Source organism: Sinohyriopsis cumingii, chromosome 17, assembly GCF_028554795.1.
Source record: "Sinohyriopsis cumingii isolate HCF-2022 chromosome 17, ASM2855479v2, whole genome shotgun sequence".
Taxonomy (NCBI): domain Eukaryota; kingdom Metazoa; phylum Mollusca; class Bivalvia; order Unionida; family Unionidae; genus Sinohyriopsis; species Sinohyriopsis cumingii.
The window spans coordinates 122,163,022-122,177,848 of record NC_142977.1 but is presented as its reverse complement, the minus strand read 5'-3'; the positions used below and the strand labels follow the sequence as shown (position 1 = coordinate 122,177,848).

General features: G+C 34.3%; 1 protein-coding gene across 2 annotated transcripts in view; it reads left to right on the top strand.

Annotated features, from left to right (window-relative positions):
* LOC149779788 (amyloid protein-binding protein 2-like) overlaps window positions 1-14,827 on the top strand; it is a 64,377-nt gene that overhangs the window by 25,699 nt on the left and 23,851 nt on the right. For both annotated transcript variants that reach the window (XM_089940653.1, XM_089940654.1), the window contains exons 6-9: window positions 2,653-2,709; window positions 5,060-5,092; window positions 7,629-7,696; window positions 14,467-14,572. In XM_089940653.1, coding sequence (XP_089796779.1) covers window positions 2,653-2,709; window positions 5,060-5,092; window positions 7,629-7,696; window positions 14,467-14,572 — 264 coding nt within the window. The remainder of the gene's footprint in view (window positions 1-2,652; window positions 2,710-5,059; window positions 5,093-7,628; window positions 7,697-14,466; window positions 14,573-14,827) is intronic.

The following is a 14,827-nucleotide window of genomic DNA, read 5'->3' as shown; positions in this document are numbered from 1 at the left end:
GTTTTTAAGACCTAAAATGTACATGCATGTGAGAAAAAAAAAAGAATTCTTGGTGTACTAACATTTACTAAATTGTTATAAACTACTATGATTGCTTTTGTTATTAATTTGTATGTGCATATTTTCTGATTTCTCCAGCATGAAATTAAGTAAAGGTAAATAAAGACTTAATAATTCATGGACCAGTTCAAGTTTACCTGTGAGACCAGGCTGTAGTATAATGTATAGTACTTGCAGAGTACACATCTTGCCTAGCATCACTTTAATCCCTGTTTATTCCGAAACATATTAGATGCAGAATTTGCTCTATTCATTTTATTGACCAAATCACATTTTTCCAGATAACACTTTTCCTAATCGATAATAGCCGTTTCATTTACATTGATCCATGCGCTCATGAGTTACTCTTTTTTAATGATATAAGAGATGCTACAAATTGAGGTAATCTTTATGGAAAGGTACACACGTTCAGTTGTGCAAGGCATAGCTAGCATGACTGTAACATATTCATTAAAGAAAAGTAATAAAAAAGGCTAATATTCTGAATATAGATCAACTAAGATCATTCATCAATCTGTTTTACTTTTGTGTTTTGGCGGAACAAAATCATAATTTTACACAGAATAAAAGGTGGATGCTTCATCATCTCCTTTGTTCTTTAATTGTCAGATTTGTCTTTTGTTTTACGACAGCAATACATGTCAGTTGATCATTAAAATCCTGAAACTGGCTTCGATTAAGAGGGAATTTTGACCGACAACTATCAGAGTACTTTGATGTGTGATTGCCTTTCACTCCATAATGTTCGCACGATTACCATATTTTTGTAAAATGGGGTGTAAGGTCGCTTACATCAGAACAAACTACAACTCATTTTTTTACGGTATTAGCATAATTTTTGAAGCATTATTTCTGAAACTTCATTACTGTACTTTGGATATATTATTAAAGTTTAGTGCAGTGGTGCCCATGATTCAAATCTTAGTGGTGTACTTCTTTCACTGGAATGTATATCATTCAGGACGTGTTCAAACCTATAATCTACGTGCTGTGGCGCTATTATGTAAATACACTCACTAGCGTAATTGCGAGGATTGAATCAAACCCTATTGTTGTTCATTGTTGTCATACTAGGATAATATTTTAATGAGTTAGGTATTTACAATTTCAAGGCAAAATAAAAACATTACTACTTCACTGATATAGAATGTCTAATGCAATGACGCTTAAACAAACAATAATCGAGTCAAAAGGGGGGTAGTGTTACAGCAACCCACAAATGATCAATTCTTGTCATTGTCTGATTAAGTTATACACAAATATGAATTAGGCAATAACAAAGCAGAAAATTAAGTAAATTTCTTGACTTTTCAAACAAATTTATACCATTTCTATGTAATAATCATACATGCCAACCGCAAGAGAGCTATATGTGTACTTTTTGCTAATGTAAGTTTACCTAAATGAATGCATGTGTAACTTACCACTTGCATCGTGTGATGTTGTCTCGGACATTTGGAGGGGGCCCCGAGTGAGCAAGTGCTCCAAAGCGCTCACCGTTATGGATCACTGCCATCTCATTCTGTCTGCATTGGTTTGCGTTTCGGGCTCAGCCAATGTGGGTATGTGAGAGCTTGCCGGTAGCTTCTCATGGGTCAGTGGTTCTTTCCGGGGTTTTTTCCAGGTTCTTCCTCCATCATTAATACTGGCTGGTATGTATAGCCTATCTTGTACTGAAAAATGGCGTTCAACCCTACAACAACAATAACATCAGACTTTTGGGTCAGCTTTTACACGGGTCATGCACTTTTTAGTGTTTATGCCTATTCAGTTTGGGGGGTTGGCTTATACATGAATGGGTTTATACGTGAGTATACACGGTATACAATACATTTATTATTGAGGATTCTACTTGTGCTTAATTTTTATATATTGGTTTTGTTAGGGTTTTTTTACATCTTGCTTAGTTTCTGTGATATTTATGAGTGTAGTCATGGAACTTGATCGATGTATTTATCTTAATGGTTACTACACACCACAGTTAGAAGTAGACCACAGTAACCTATTTTTCTTGCTCTAGCAATTTGTTGTTGTTGTAGGGTTTAATGCCATTTTTCAGCACACGATAGGCTATACATGGTAGCCAGTATTAATGGTGGAGGAAAACTCTGGAAAGAACCCCTGACCCACGAGAAGCCTCGGGCAAGCTTTCACATAACCACATTGGCTGAGCCCGAAACTCAAACCCACGCAGACAGTGGTGAGATGGCAGTGATCTGTAACAGAGAACACTTTAGACCACTCAGCCACTCGTGGCCCCTCTAGCAATTTGCAGGCTTAGAAATATGCATCGTGCCATTGACCAGCATATTATTGTCTACACAGTTTTTGGTTAATGCCATGGCAGGGTATGTGCTACTTTTTCTAAATTTCTTGTGTTAATACAGTTTTTAAAATATTCTTTTTTTTTCATTCATTATTACTGAAATTGGAACATCATAATGCCACAATGGAGTAAACAGTCTTGTTGATATAGTTTGGATTTTAATTCTGATATTTTCCAATCCAAATCACTTTTTGCCTTGATGTTTGAATTTTAGTTTTTTATTTCATACATTCATTAAGTAATTAATCCATTTACTTATTTTTCAGGCTTTCAAATACTGTAGGCTTGCAATGAAGGAGCTTGCAACATCATTACCTCAGAAGGTAAGTTGCCATATAAAATTCAGTGTTCAGAGCAACTGCAGCTAATGTATTAAATTAAATTATGTCTGTCCTACTGCCTGTTATTCTTTAAATCAGCTTATCCTTTTGTCCAGTTTTCCATTAATCTTTCTATCCATCCATTAGACTATCCATCACCCATCAGTCTATCCAGTTATCCATCTGCCTGTCAATTCAGCGTCAAAACTTAGGATTTTTACTTGGTTTATATTTTATTTGTTGATGCATCATGAAGAGTCCTACCATGTTAAAACAAATCTGGTTACTATGGCATATTTTTCTCATTTGCATGTGAAAGTTACCCTTAGCTCAATTTCTCCTTTAGATGCATTCCCTGATCACATTAGTGGTAGATATACAAGTTTTCTACCTCCTGAATCCAACCCTTCATAAAAGATGAAATCATGTATTGTGTCTATATAATATGGACAAAAGGCAGGTTATATGTAGGATGCTAATGTGATCTGTTTTTGAAATAGCAAATTATCTAAGTAAATTATGTTTCTCCAAAATTACTTACCCGATCACAATACTTAACAATCTCCAAACTCCCTGCCATGCAAGCATACTCATTCACCCATCACTCAGCTTAAAACTAGTAATACTTGGTGTTGGCATTGGGTGGTACTGGTAAGGGTTATTGTCCTTTTTCTATATGATATAGGATGAAAAGACATTTTATGTCCTTTTTGAAGGGATGGATTTGGAAGGTATTAAAGATTTATCACAAGTGTTAATGTGATCCGGTAAGTATTTTTGGAGACACATACTTTGAAAATTTGCATTTTTAGACCATGCTGAGCAGTTAAGCTGCCATTCTCTTTTTCTCATCTTATACTAACATCAAAAACAAGACAGTTATTATCATCTTTATTTTTTTATTAGCCAGCAATATAAGCTCTGTACAACCTTTTCTTTTTTGACAAATTTTTTAATGGGGGAAAAAAACAATCTGGCTCTGTTTAGAACATAAAACCTTGGCAAAAAATCAAATGGTTACCAATGAAGCCACACATGAATTATTAATAATGTGAATACTTGAATGCCAAGAAGATCGAAAGATTCACCCAATTTTATATTAAGATAATTACATGATTTATGAGGGAGGTCTTTTTTATTAGCTGATATGACATCCTGCAATATGTGATACTCTATGATATTGCATTGCAGTCATACATATTGTTTTGGTACTGCAGTTGGAATGGCAAGAAAATCAGTTACCGACATTTTTTGTATTGTGAATATGAAGTCATACAAACCAGTCAGATTTTCTAATTGACCTTTGCTTTACATCAGTATGATAGATTTACTGATTCTTATATGATTTTATATTCGCTTTTGGCACTCTTCTTTTTTTCCTTTTATTATCTACTGTTATTTTTAATTATTTAATACTTCATGTATAATATTTCTTTTTTCCTTATTTTTAAAATATGTAATATTCCTCTTTATTGACAACTTTGAGTACCTCATACTTCTGATATTAAACCCTTGTCTTATATGGACAGTACTTTCTGTGTAAAGAATACAAGCCTCACCCACTATAAAAACTTACCACAAACCATATACCCCATTAAATACTTTCTGTGTAAAGAATACAAGTCACACCCACTGTAGGAACTTAACACAAACCATACTCCCCATCCAGCATATGATGCTAAGCTCTGCTTGCGGGAATATGTAAGATCCAGTTCTACCTGTAATGAAACGACATGTCCAATACTTTACTTCTCAACTGCAAACTAAGTGTACAGTACCAAAGCAAGGCAATGTTGTTTGCAATCGTGCCAGTCATCCAGAGACAACCTCGATGCATGTTCTCATTTATTTCAAGAATCTTAGCTAAATTCAAAGTTACAGTTACGGTTTTTCCTTATTTTCACAGTATCTGTGATAACATCATCAGACTTTAGCATATGATTCTTGTCTGTATTCCTCTCACAATGATTTTGTAGCCATTTGTTTTCATGGTTTTACTTCTTTGCAAAGAGGACTGATGTGTGAGCTATGCTATTTATATAACTGTGTATCATCACACTATCAGATGCAATTTATTAATGGCATTAGACATTTAGCTGTTGTTGAAATTTTTCTTTTTTTACAACAAGGATATATTTTAGGAACTGTAAGCTCTCTTGAGTTTAAAATTGATATTTTTCTGGAGTACAAAATAGCTATTGGTTTTAAACTGACAAATATTGTGAGCACTTTCTTGGTTGTATCTTGTCATCAGGGTCACACATTACTCCCTGGAACATGTTAAGAGTATTTTTAAGCATCAAACCAATAACCTATAATTAGACAACATAATTAATTTCTTTTCCTTTTACAGGCTATAGTTGATGTTCTTCGCCAATGTTCAAAGGTATGTAAAATCTAAAAATTTGACGTGAGTTTCTAAAATGCAAAATAGGTTTGAAAGATCATCACTGATGTTTGGGTGGGTGGGTGTATTTTTTAACTGTTATTGGGTTATTAGCTGATTAGAAGATAAAATATTGCAAAGTTGAAAGTTTAAAAGAAAAGCATTGTATATTGAACCATATTTAGATTATACATGTTTTCATTGACTTGGAAATCTTTATTGTTGTTTCCTATTGTTCAGAAAGATCCAAATATAGTCATTTTAAATCTTAATCAGAGATGGAAATTTTCTGGTTTTAGTCACAAATCCGTTTTTTTTCTTCATACATACCAATTTTCATTTATTGGGGTAAAATTTCTGGCAGACTTTTTTCCAGTTTTGCTTTTTTTTTAAGTCAAAATATTTGTTCCTCAATATAATTTGAGAAGGAAAGAAGGTAACAAGACACAGTATACTGGAAGTTAATTGTGCAGGCAGGAATTGTTCATAGTTTCGTTGGTTCATGATGCAGTTTTGGAGTGATGTTTCACACACTCAGATCTTTTCAAGGCTTCTATGAAAACGAAATTTGTTGTTAGGCCTAGTAATCAATCTGTTCATTAGGAGCTGTCTAGAAGAAAAAGATCACATTAATGTTTTTGGAATATATATGGAAATGGGAGGAACCTGAACATGTCTGGTGCATGAGTTGCCAAGACAAAATTAATTCTGGATCAGCTGGCAAAAAAGATCTCCCTTACTATGCTGATACAAAAAAGGTCTCCCTAACTATGTTAATACAAAAAAGGTCTCCCTAACTATGCTAATACAAAAAAGGTCTCCCTTACTATGCTAATATAAAAAAGTGCTCCCTAACTATGCTAATACAAAAAAGGTCTCCCTTACTATGCTAATATAAAAAAGTGCTCCCTAACTATGCTAATACAAAAAAGGTCTCCCTAACTATGCTAATACAAAAAAGGTCTCCCTAACTGTGCTAATACAAAAAAGTGCTCCCTGTCTATGCTAATACAAAAAAGGTCTCCCTAACTATGCTAATACAAAAAGGGTCTCCCTTACTATGCTAATACAAAAAGTGCTCCCTAACTATGCTAATACAAAAAGGGTCTCCCTTACTATGCTAATACAAAAAGTGCTCCCTAACTATGCTAATACAAAAAAGGTCTCCCTTGCTATGCTAATACAAAAAAGTGCTCCCTAACTATGCTAATACAAAAAGATCTCCCTTACTGTGCTAATACAAAAAAGTGCCCCCTAACTGTGCTAATACAAAAAATTGCTCCCTAACTGTGCTAATAGAAAAAGTGCTCCCTAACTATGCTAATACAAAAAAGTGCTCCCTAACTATGCTAATACAAAAAAGGTCTCTCTTACTATGCTAATACAAAAAAGGTCTCCCTAACTATGCTAATACAAAAAAGTGCTCCCTTCCTATGCTAATACAAAAAAAGGTCTCCCTTACTATGCCAATACAAAAAAGTGCTCCCTAACTATGCTAATACAAAAAAGCAGTCAGAGAAAATCGGGTTTAAATACACAGAAGCTCCCAATGTTTTTTCAGTCACTTTCATCTTTTGAAAATGGCAGTGACCACCTCAGACCAAAAAAAAAATGTTCAGACCAAAAAAAAATGTTTCCAGTCAGCTGATGATACCAGTTTTTCGTTGCCAACCCTAGCACCTTTATCACCCTGGGGTAATGGGGAAAAAATTTATTTAAAAAATCCAGAGATATGTGCATCTAATTGAGCTGGTTTATCCCAATTCTTGAAGTGCTTTGTACATTATATATACTAACCATTATAACTAACATTGTATCTGATGTTTTTAAAAAAAACTACCTACCCTAATTTTAAAACCAGTGCAATAGGAAACATTTTGTATTTCCTCACAGCAGATGAACCAGGTTTGGGAAACAGTTTATTACAAGAGGTATCAACAGTTCTTCACAAGTGACTTGTCTAAACGATGAAATAGTATTCAAGTTGATGAATGATAATAATCTTTTTTTGTTTTATGATTTTGAAAGAGTTGGGCATGTTTTCGGTTACTTGTGAAATTCTGCACTTTACATGTGTCCTGGAGATGCATGGAAAATTTTCATTTTTTTTGGGGGGGGAGACTGTTTTCATCCCTACTTAATAAATGATAGAACTCTTTATGCAAAATTATTTCTTCATTCTGTAATTGGAGCTTCAGTGGTTTGTGTGCTGGATTCAAGACTGAAAGGGTGCAGGTTCCATCAGAACTGCCTGGGTCAGCTTTCATGATGTGTCCTTGGGCAGGGCACTTTACTCCAGTTGCGCTAAGTAACCTACTTGTGTTTGTGTGCTGTAAAGCAAATCATTCTGTAATTATGTGTATGTAATTATATAGTACAGTTTTAATTTTGTCTGGAAGAAAAATAATTGATAACACGGATTACAATTTTTCAAAAATTGAGTGTTTTAAAATTTTAACACTGCATTCTCCATGCTAATTTGGTAAATATGCATTGTATGCAGATAAGAATAACTATATATAATCTTGTGTTTCAGGCTTGTGTTGTGAAGAGAGAGTTCCATAAAGCAGATGTTCTTATCAAGCAGGCAGTTAGTTTTGCCAGGTTAGTTTGTCATGTCAGACATGCTTCTCACCACATTATTTAACTTGACATTTTCTGGTAATATTTTTTTTCTCAAATCTATTTCTCTAAACTCAATAGCAGGACACCTGCAGTGTTTGAACTGTTTCCGTACATAGTTCATATGAGATGTGTACTCTGATATATAGCTGTACCGATTAATCGGCCATACTCATAATCGGGCCTATTATTGGAACAATTGATATAATTGGTATCGGTAGAAATAATTGGTGCTGATGTAAACAAATTTCCAAAATATAAATTTAATCATAACATTCATCTTGACATGGCTTGAATTTTAAATAAGAATTAAATATTGGAAATTAAAGAATAAACATTTGTTTTGGGGTTTAATTGAAAGACAGTATATTCTTAAAAGTAAATACTTTTTAACACCCTTGCTATAAACTACCACTGATTGTCTGCTCACAACAAATTATCATTACCATGCATGCACTCATCCCAATCACAACAGCCAGCCAGCCAAATGAGGCCTCGTATGGCTGTTGAACATCCAGCATACACATTACAGGGATGGTCCTGGCTTTTAAAAAGTTGTAGCAAAAAAAATATCGCCAATTTCAGTATTTTGTTGCCAATTGTCCAAAATGTCACCAGAACAAGTAGTGAATATTTTTCCAAGTCTATTTGTATAATAGGCAATGAAAATTGAAAAAGATGGGATAGTTATTATTTTATTGACAACAAGCAATACAGCCATAACATTACAAAATAAATCATTACATGACTGTTTTGCACTACTTCCATGGTATTTGCATTGCACATCACCATTAGTGCATAGGTATCACTGTTGTCACCTGAAATAAATGCATTATCAGATGTAAAATATCTACTTTCCTACAGTCTCTTTTTTTCAATAGAAACATGAGGTATTAAGCAAATCTATATTATATATATATTATTTTCCAAATAATAATTGTATACTTTATTTAGATAATGACATTTTAATACTAAAACCCTATGATCATACTTTGCAGTGTAAGATAAGTGATGTATAATGCGACCGTCGATTTCAGGCATTCAGGAATTAAATCCCCCACCCCTTTTTTTTATGGCTAGCTTCACAAAGTACATCTCTGTAAACTAGGAGTTAAGAAATTTATTTTTGCTGTGCTTTACATGATTCGCTTGTTAGTGAACTGCTTCCTAAATCCCAGGAATGATCACTGAATGCTGTAGATTTTTTCTCAACAAGCAAATTATGATCTCCATTCCCACCAATGAAACTTACACGAGTCAACTTGACCTGGCATTACTCTACCGTATATATAAGCATTGATTACCATCATTAAATTAAAAGAAGAAATGAAGAAACATATCACAGAGCATATGTGCCTCCCAAAAACTAATTCAGAATAAATATGTTATTTAGTAAAGAGTTATATTATTTGCATATACGAGTTAACAATAAGAAATAAAGTGGGATATAAAATGTGGGAAATAGTTATCACATGTATGGTAGCTTGAGACCACATTTGAACTGTTAACATAAATCCGCACCCATTTTAGGCATTGTTAGTTATATAAAAAAATAGGGCATGGTTTACTTGTCAATCAAATGCTAGTGCTTTCACTAACTGTAGAACAGGCGGTTTCTTGAAATAATTGGTTACATAATCGGTATCGGCAATTTTAATAATTGGCTATCTGCAGTATCGGCATAATCTGCAAAAAGTGACATCGGAGCAGCTTTACTCTGATTGGTTGAACTCAATTGATGTCAGCTAATTATAACTGCATTGTTGTTAGGGTTGTTCCATTAAAACATTCATGGGACCGGGGGTTTTGAAATTGGGTAGCAACCCTAAGATGTGATTACGGTCTTTCAGGACCCACTATATATATATATATATATATATATATATATGCACACACACACACAAGCACATGCAAACAGTAAAGATATTTTATAAATAATTAAATGAAAATGGGAATTGTTTTATAACATTACAACTGAGAAAAGATTACCAGATTAAATTAAAATTTATTGTTTATTTGACAAGTTTTTTTTACATGTCTGTGTCGTGGACGTTTTTATTTTAACCTTTTGAAACAAGAATTATAAATCATTTTATATTCTTTCAATGCACACGTTCAATAATTTTACACTCACTGCCTTAGATCAATGTGAGGCAGGTAAGGATAGAGTGAAAATGGAGAAAAAGTACAAGGTATTCAAACAGTAGTAATACTGAAAATGAAAGAAAAAATAATACAGAATAAAAGTACATGAAAATTAAATTTCAAATACTTATTCAAATTGATCCTACATTCAAATACAACTGTTCTTGAAACATTTAATTTCTTCTGAAAGCACATTTAATTGTATCCATGCATTTTTAATCCAAAAGAACAACAATCCTGTCAAATACGATAACTATTTTTTGAAACACTCTTATTAATGAAACATTATGTATATACACTAATTACAGCAGAGTATTAAAGCTCAAACTTCACATATTTTTGGACAAAGCCACTGTATCAACATCATGTCAGTCAAGTTTCCAGGTACTCAAATGCAAATCGGTACACTCCGTTCGCATCGTTAGCCACTTGCTTTACTTTGCAATTTAAGTCTGCATACATACTTTTGCCAGTCTTTGCATCTCCGTAAAATACCAGCTCCGGAAAATTGTCCTGGAATTTCCTCTCACGTATAAAAGGCAAGTTTTGTAGTATCCTTATAAAGGTAGCTCTTTGTTCCGCAAATAGCCCTCCAAACATTTCGTTCTCTGTTATTATATTCTCTCTGTCTTGGCAAATGCAGCGCATCTTCTTCGTTTCCATGTTAGCACAGTCTATAAATATGTCCAAGTCTTCTTCCGGCTTGCTCATTTCCTCTTCGCACAGTATCATGGTAAATCTTTACCAAATGCAAGTCGTCTTTAATCTTCCTTATAAAGCCCTCTTTTAAATCGTGCTTGTAAGCTGCTTTCATTAAGTTGTCTTGTGTAATCGGCAACTTCTCCGCCATCAAGTACTTTATCAAAGTCTTGTAAGTCTCGCCTGTATTTACTTCGCTGTGTATGCCGGTCTTTGGGTTAGCTTTAAAGCAGTAGCCAATTGCATTCTTCTTACTGGAAACCATAGGCTCCACATAGCTCAAAGCTCCTTGTACTTCTTCAGCTTTAAGCTTCAGTGTCTCTGCAATTAGCTTTCTTGCTCTGCTTCTTACTATTACGGCAGGCTGTACTCCCTCGCAGCATTGTAGCATTAACAGTCCATGTCTATGTACATAAGTTACTTCTGCATCGGCAATCTCTTTGTAGCCCAAGTAAATAGCAAAGTGTAGCTTTTCGTTCTCTATTTCTGTAGCCAGCAGCGGGTTGTCTTTACTTTCAAAATGTACGCCCATCGTTTCTTTAAGGCTCTCAGCATTACTTATCAGCTCTTCTACTGAAGTAAAGCACCAGTTACGGCTGCGCTTCTTTCGTTCTGTAGGCAAGTTAATCGTAAATTCCGCCATCTTGTTTTTCTCTCAAAGTCGTAGCTCTTCTCAAGGCAACAGTCAAACAGTAAATGTCGTTACTCTTTAAATTTCCCTTTATATAGTCTCAGCCGCCATCTTGTTCCCGCTTAAAAGTTTTAAATTAAAAATCAATGGGACGGGACGGGAATTAAAATTATAAAAAAACAACAGGACGGGACGGGAATAGTAAGTCACTAAAAAATGGCTTATTAGTTAACGGGAAAAGTGTTAAACTAGTGCATAAACTGTATATAAAATAGTGTCACTTAAATTAAAATTATAATTCTATTCTATTCTATTCTATAAACAAAAATTAATACAATGATATTTTGTACAGTTTAACCCTTAATGTGCTGGTCACGACATTAGTCCTGCTTATGGTCGAGGTCTCGTAGTGCTTGTCACGACTTAAGTCATTTTCCTGGTAGGCAACAATGTATGCATCCTATTACTTCAACTTACCATGACTGCTTGTAAAACTATATTTGATTGGTTTATAGAGGCCCGGAACAAGCATTCCGTTTTACCTTACTAAGCATTTAGCAAAGAAGTTTTACAAATACTCGCTTTTGAGCACATGGTACCTGGAAAAAATTTAAATGGCTGACGCTGAATATGATAGTGATTTCTTGCAACAAATACTGACTTCTGATAGTGATGATGACAATGATTTTGAAGGATTTGAGGAAGATGAAATTACTGAAGCTGGCGAAGTGTTGATGGAAATACCCATGAGTGATTTTGAGCCAGGAATCGAGTGCCTTGCCCATGTTGGCATTGATTGGTGGGGGGTTAAAGTACTTTAAACTCAAGTGTGTGTGTGTGTGTGTGTATGTGTATCAGAGATATAACAGCTCGGTGCAAGTACATATCCATTGATTAAATAAATACAGCAAGAGATTACCCATTATCAAATTTCTATCGTTAAAAATGAGGCAAAATTTCTATTCAGTTTCTTACAGTAACATCTTATACTATCTAAAATAAAATAAACTGTATAATAATTTTGTTAACAATTAATAAAACTTTCACACAGCCACTCCAATCTTAACATTAATAAAAAAAACAAAAGACAAACTATTTTGTCTTATCGTCATTGCTGGCCTAATAAGAGTTATTATTCAGTGATGTACTGCACTTATTTATAACTTCTTGATGCTTTTCATTTTTAAAATTGGTAAGCTTGTACAAATTGGAAGATGTGCAAATACTATCAGTTGTTTGTTGCTGGCTATGGCAAATAGGTTTTATTGTAACTTTAATAAAGTTTTTGTCATTAGGTGTGCATGTACTACATGGTCTTATCCACACAAACAGATACTCAAACTTCACCCTCCTCCGTCAGTGTGTTCATGTGGACAGTCCCCAACAAAAACAAAGGGGCCCTGAATGGTCTAAAGCACTCTCCTTTACAGATCACTGCCATCTCACCTCTGTCTGCATGGGTTCGAGTCTCGGATTCGGCTAATGTGGGTATGTGAGAAAGCTTGCCAGTAGCTTCTCGTGGGTCGGTGGTTCTTTCCGGGGTTTTCCCAGGTTCTTCCTCCACCATTAATACTGGCCGCTATGTATAGCCTATCATGTGCTGAAAAATGGCGTTAAACCCTACAACAACAACAAAAACAAAGTTAATCCAAAACCAACAAGATTCACACTGAAGCTAACATGAAACTGACCACTAATGCATTCATTATGAAAGTTATTCAAGTGAATAAGAATAGGCATGGAGTGTAAAGCAGCAGTTATGTTACATGCTATGTATATTTGGGAGATGATGAACTGTCCAAATGTTTAGCAACTTGACATGCATGTAGACAAAATACAAACATAATGTCAACAATGTTTAATTCAACTTGCAGTTATGGTATCATTATGCTTAAAAGTTTTTTGTAGAAAATGAGATGACTGGATACAAAGCAGATACTACCGGTACTTGTATTCAAGCCACAACTGACCACATTGTTAATAACTACTTACATGGTTAAGACAAACCACCAATGAAAATAAGAACTGTTACCTACTAAGATAAACCCTACAACAACAACAACCTACTAAGAATTTGAAGATTCAGTGGAAAAACCCCAACACATTTTTACTTAGATCACCAAAAGTTACATTTTAGTTAGGTATGGATAGTATCATTTCTATGCAGAAATAACTGGAAGATTGGGTGAATAATAAAGAAACATGTCTATGACATCAACATTTGTAAGGATTGAATAAACAAAATTTCACTAGTTTTTTAACACTTGTTTATTAGCTTGCTGAAAATTTAACAGAACATACCTCTAAGGCTGACAATTATTTCTCTAGGCTTTGCTTTCTTGACCAAATACCGACCTCTTCCCAGGTCGAAAACATCTCACCACCATTACTATCACGATACGGCTACATTCATGAGACTAAAACTAATATGGCCGCATAATTTACACTTTCATTTTGTAAGGAGATTTATTCAGAGTTTTCCTTATGATTAAGAAACTAAAGACATAGATTTTCACTTTGTGATTAGTCAGTCAAATGCAGGATTGTGTGGTATGCTTTTCCTGACCTATTTATAGCTGACCAATGACAACGTTTTATAGTCTGGGTCTGTACGAAGTGAACGAAATGGAAATGAGCTTGACGGGCAAAAATACAGTTTACATAACATAAAATACACATTTGATGACTGGATATCGAAAGTGGAAGTTTTTGATTACATTTAACTTGCACTTTTAGGGAGACCTCCCAAACCAATTCTTTCAACCACCTACAGAAGTGATTTTATTGAATAAACAGCCTGGGACAGAAGCTATTTTGAATCCAAACAACCCTGGCATATATGTTTTTAAAAGTGCCATCCCCGGGTTCCATGTATGTTTTAATGGTACAGCCCTTATCTGATGGTTGCAAATAAGTCATTCCATACACAATTCACTGAAAATGTTGTTAGCCAATTATGAATAGGAAATTTAATTTCTACAGTGTTGTGGAATAATTTTATATTTTGTTTTTTTATTAAGGCTTTATTACTCCTTTATGGGTTGAGTAGATTTGGGACAAAAGTCATGCATTCACTTGACCACCCGTCCAGGAGATAATAGCAGGTCTTTAGTGGGGTCAAAACATATCATAACACAAAGTAACCCTCTCAATTATAAAATATTATTTTTCTGTGTGACTAAGATGCAATTTAATTACTATGAATTTAATGGCAGGTTTATGGTTTTGTTTGGTTACATTTGTGTAGATATTGATTTAGTTTTCATTGTTTATGTAGGGACTGTTTCGGTTCTAAGCATCCCAAGTACTCAGATGCACTTTTAGACTATGGCTTCTATCTCCTAAATGTGGACTCCATCAGTGCAGCAGTACAAGTTTATCAGGTGAGTGGACACATTATTTTCCTGCAACAGTTTTGGTTTCTCAAGGTATAGAAAAGTTTAGACCATCATGCCATCAAGGTTTATCTGTTTTGGCCTAAGATCCAAAAATGATTATTTCATTCTTTTCATTTCTCATTGGAATATATTCCTTGATCATATTACTGTTAGGAGGAAGCTCGGCTACCTTGAATCCAAGAACCACAGAAAGCAAAGATTGTCTTTCCCATCTGTATCCCATAGAGATGAAGGCAAAAA